General features: G+C 32.1%; 1 protein-coding gene across 1 annotated transcript; it reads left to right on the top strand.

Moving 5' to 3' along the window:
* The first annotated feature begins 2,190 nt into the window (after positions 1 to 2,190).
* On the top strand, positions 2,191 to 3,587 carry LOC149389889 (universal stress protein PHOS34-like). The gene is made up of 4 exons (XM_089624588.1): positions 2,191 to 2,758; positions 2,970 to 3,079; positions 3,198 to 3,316; positions 3,435 to 3,587. The coding sequence occupies exons 1-4, from the start codon at positions 2,569 to 2,571 to the stop codon at positions 3,511 to 3,513; spliced, it is 498 nt and encodes a 165-aa protein (XP_089480714.1). The 5' UTR covers positions 2,191 to 2,568; the 3' UTR covers positions 3,514 to 3,587.
* Positions 3,588 to 4,289: the final 702 nt, after the last annotated feature.

The raw sequence follows: 4,289 nt of genomic DNA, 5'->3' as shown, positions 1-4,289 counted from the left end.
AAGCAGCCTCAACATATTCTTCAATATTTATTGCCGAAATCAACTGATACACAATAAATAAATCGTCATTATTTGAGCAACTACGATGAATGTATAGTATGCTAATATTTTTTTTATTCCATCGTAATCACTGAAAATAATTTTGCGTAGTAAAATAGTTAATACCAAATAAGCAAATATTTCTCGCACGTGATATGATTAGAAGTACCTTAACAATATAAATGAATAACACTTAGATGTTCCGCAACTAAAAAAAAAAAAAAAATCCAATGGCTAAATAATATTTTCGGAACTAGATAAGTGGACCCATGAATAATTTTAAAAAGAGAGTAATAAGCTATATATTGGTGCTAGTTAGGACAACTTATGAATTTGGCTACACAAGTTATTGCTAAATTTATAGATCAAATCAAACGATGACAATGATGTTTTAGACCATCGCTAGTTTGCTAAACTCAAAATATTATAAGTCTACACTCCATTATTGATTATTATAAGAATATAGTCATCCTTCTAGGATTGAGATGAAATCAAAGTGCATTGAATACCATAATTCAACATTCAATAGTAGTACACACTATGTGATATGATTTGATGGATTACGTAGGAAAAAAAAAACCTTATTTATGTCATTTGTATCAAATATTTTAAATTACTAATAGTATCTATTTCGGAAAATAAAAAGAAATAATACGTTCTCCAATAATTTGTAAAAAATTGTGGAAACAAATGTATTTTTTTTATAATTCAAATGAATAGTACGAAAGCATTTATGACATTACGATGAGTTTGTCATGAAAAAGAAGTATTAATTCGGAATAAAAATATAAATTTCCATTTTTTCCATTAAAAAAAATATCGAAAACTAGTCCATGCAATATTCCATTTATCTGAATCGGACAAGTAAATATATATCCTTACCCTTTGATTTCAATTTTGTTTTTTTTTTTCCTTTCCTTTATCACGACTAAGTTCTCTTCCCTGGGTCCACCAAAACCTAAGCCTCGCCTTCTCCTTCTCCATCTTCTTCGCCAAAAAGTAAACATCCTTGACGCAGAATGGCATGAGCTGCACCATCACCCTCCTCCATATGGCGAATCTTTTACTGAAAATGCAGCGCAAGTTCAATGTTGACCCCATCGCTGCACTGAGATCGAAGACAGCTTTGCCATGTGCTGGATTCCGGCGATGAGAGAGCCCACCTCGAAGTCAGAAGGACTAGGCTCAAGCTCGGAGAAGAGAATAAAAGATGGGAAAAGGAAAGAAGCAAGGAACAAGGGTAAAAAAATATAGAAGCTTTTTGTTTATGTTTTGGTTAAAATCTTCTATTTATTTGGGGGAAATTCTGTTTTTAAGTTTAATATTTCAAAAATAGCGGCTATTTTAAATATTTTCAAAAATAACTTTTCTTCATAAAGTATACAATTATTTTCCTTTTAAATCAAATTGTTAACGATAACTAAAGTTAAGTAGAGTAAAAAATAGTACATAAAGCTTTTTAAAAAGATGGTAAACATCAAGAAAAATATTTGTTTACAATTTAAAACAGCTATTTTTGTACTAAAAGAGTTTAAGTATGTTACTTTCGTGATAAAATACATAAAACGGCTATCAGAAGTAATTTCCACATTTGATCTGCCCAATCCCCTCTATTTATCTTAATGGTTGTTTGCTTTGCAAATCGCATAAGCAACAAAGGAAAACCCCACGATGTGGCCCACTTTAAACCAACCATACGTGTCTTGTCATTCCCTATTAATTGGGTCAAATGTTCGTTAAAAGGCCCACTAAATATATGTTCGTTAAATGTTAATTTCCTTTGTTTTCCATTTGATTTGTTATATGTTTACTACAATCGATTATTTATTAGTAGTTTTACTCCCTATTAAATCCATTCCCTGTTTCAAAAAAAAAAAAAGGTATTCCTTGTTATATATATTATGTCCAAGTCTATATAATATATTAGGTCTTCCATTTTACATGTCCGAGTATAGGCCCATTTTTTAAATTTTTTATTTAGTACATAAATAATTCAATTGCAAATTATTGGCAATTTTCTCCAATGTAACTGTATAGTGACCAACCTTTCAATTATTCTTTGCTCAAAATTAGGTTGTGACTGCCATAACTTGTGGGGTCTACTATTGAATTTTGTGGCGTAAGGAATCTTAAATGGAATTGATAGGATCTCTTCACATACAGAAAAATCAATCTTTAAGAAAAAAAAATTGCGATATTATATTGTTCTTTATCTAGTCTTCATTTTTCCTTTACGAATTATTGATTGGCAACAAAATAATGGATTCAACCATAAATATCTGTATTGGATAAATAAATGGATAGGCCTCCTGATGGATGCCCAAGTGGTGGCTAGATAAATTCAAACTTATAAAATATCTCAATTACGAAAATATTTATTTATTTTTCCAGATATTTACATGTTTTGCGTAAATGATGTTCTCTTAAAAGGCGAAGAAGTTGGCTCAAAGCTAACATATTGCCTCTCCACTTTTCAAATAATTTTAGGCTTGATCCGAAACTTGAAAAATATAGATTATCTTAGTAGACATGGAAACAGAGATTTCGAAGAAGAGCGAGAAAAAAGTCGTGGTGGCAGTGGACGAGAGCGAAGAGAGCATGAAAGCACTATCGTGGTGCCTCGGAAATTTAGTGTCCCAAAACGCTGTCCCAAACACCACTGTTGTTCTTCTCTATGTTAAACCGCCGCCTCCGATCTACTCCACTTTTGACGCCGCAGGTTTGTCTCTACTTATTTAAATCATTAATAACTAAATATACTATATATATAATATTAAAAAAAAAAAATCCGTAAATTTTTTTTTTTTTTCGAAGGCAGCAAGTGGGATTGAACCTACGACATTACACACAGGTGTGGAATTACCACTAGGTTAGCCTAGGTACCACAAAAAAAAAATCCGTAAATAATTGATACGAATTTTCTTGTGAAGGATATTTGTTTACTAAGGACGTAGTCGGGGCGATGGAGAAGTATAAAAACGACCTCGTGCGCTCGGTGATGGACAAAGCCGGAGATGTCTATAAACGCTTTGGAAAAAATGTAATATATCTACTAAAAAATATTTTATGGAAGTACCTTTTATATTTCACTTATGTGACATAGTTTTGATTGAAAAATTTAGTTTTGATACGGAATATTTATTTAATTTTTTATGCAGATTAATATCGAGAAAAGGGTTGGGAGTGGAGATGCTAAGGATGTGATATGTCACACCGTGGAGAAGCTTAACGCGGACAAGTTGGTGATGGGAAGCCATGGCTATGGTTTCTTCAAGAGGTGAAGCTTTTTTTCTCTCTCCCTTGTATATGTGTTTTCTTAGTATTAATTATTAATATCTTTAATTGTGGTTTTTGTTAGGTTATTTTTGCTAAATGTTTTGATATACAATCTGCAGGACTCTTCTCGGAAGCGTGAGCGATCACTGTGCCAAACATGTCAAGTGCCCGGTGGTGATTGTGAAACCAAACTCATAATATCATTTTCTTAGACTTTATTGAAGTTCATGAATATATTAAATATATACCGTTTTACTTACTTTTTTTTTTTTTTCACTGACGTTTGATGTCGGTAAGGATCGAATCCGCGACCTCTATTTGGGGGGTAGCGTAAAATTAATACTAGACTACGCTAACCACCACCGTTTTACATTTAAACACACGAAATTACTGCAGGCTATTCTTCTTCCACTAGCCAAGAAATATAAACAAAACATTGTGTATGCGAGTTTAAATGAATCATGATAGTTGTGATCAATTTCCTATATAAAAAGTGACACTGAGAGTATAAATCTCAAATTCAGTTGAAGTTCATCTCCCAAAAATATAATAATTAGAAAACTCTTTGAAATGAAGAATTAGAGAACTCTTTCAATTTGGGTGTTGCTCTAGGCTTCGTTGCCTTCGCTCATGGTCATGCTCTAGTATTGAACGATGGTTAACAACCCAGGCGTTGAAGCTCGGTTAAACATTTTTTTTAGTAATACGTAATTTTTTTTTGCTTGAAAAGAGTGAGTAATGTGTAGCTGTAATTGTTTTATATGAATAAAATACATTTTTTAAAAGACAATTCACATCAGATTTGATCAATCAATCAAATATATTTTCGCGGCTTTCAAACATTTCTAGATAGATTTGATCACCTAATGATGCAACACTGACAATATTCTCACTTTTGTCGATCGCTAACGAATGGATTTGACCACTCAATAGAGCAACACTTACAAAATTCTCACACTTCTCAACCACTTACG

This window comes from Urtica dioica, chromosome 8 (genome assembly GCF_054948205.1).
Source record: "Urtica dioica subsp. dioica isolate 48M chromosome 8, U.dioica_male_clone48M_v1_H2, whole genome shotgun sequence".
NCBI classification, from domain to species: domain Eukaryota; kingdom Viridiplantae; phylum Streptophyta; class Magnoliopsida; order Rosales; family Urticaceae; genus Urtica; species Urtica dioica.
This window is presented reverse-complemented; position numbering and strand designations above follow the sequence as displayed.

What these genes read in the sequence shown, in the direction of transcription:
- LOC149389889 (XM_089624588.1), top strand. Translation starts at nt 2,569, where the DNA reads ATGGAAACAGAGATTTCGAAGAAGAGCGAGAAAAAAGTCGTGGTGGCA. An exon ending in CTCCACTTTTGACGCCGCAG is followed by an intron (nt 2,759 to 2,969) that starts GTTTGTCTCTAC and finishes TTTCTTGTGAAG; the next exon opens with GATATTTGTTTACTAAGGAC. An exon ending in GGCTATGGTTTCTTCAAGAG is followed by an intron (nt 3,317 to 3,434) that starts GTGAAGCTTTTT and finishes TACAATCTGCAG; the next exon opens with GACTCTTCTCGGAAGCGTGA.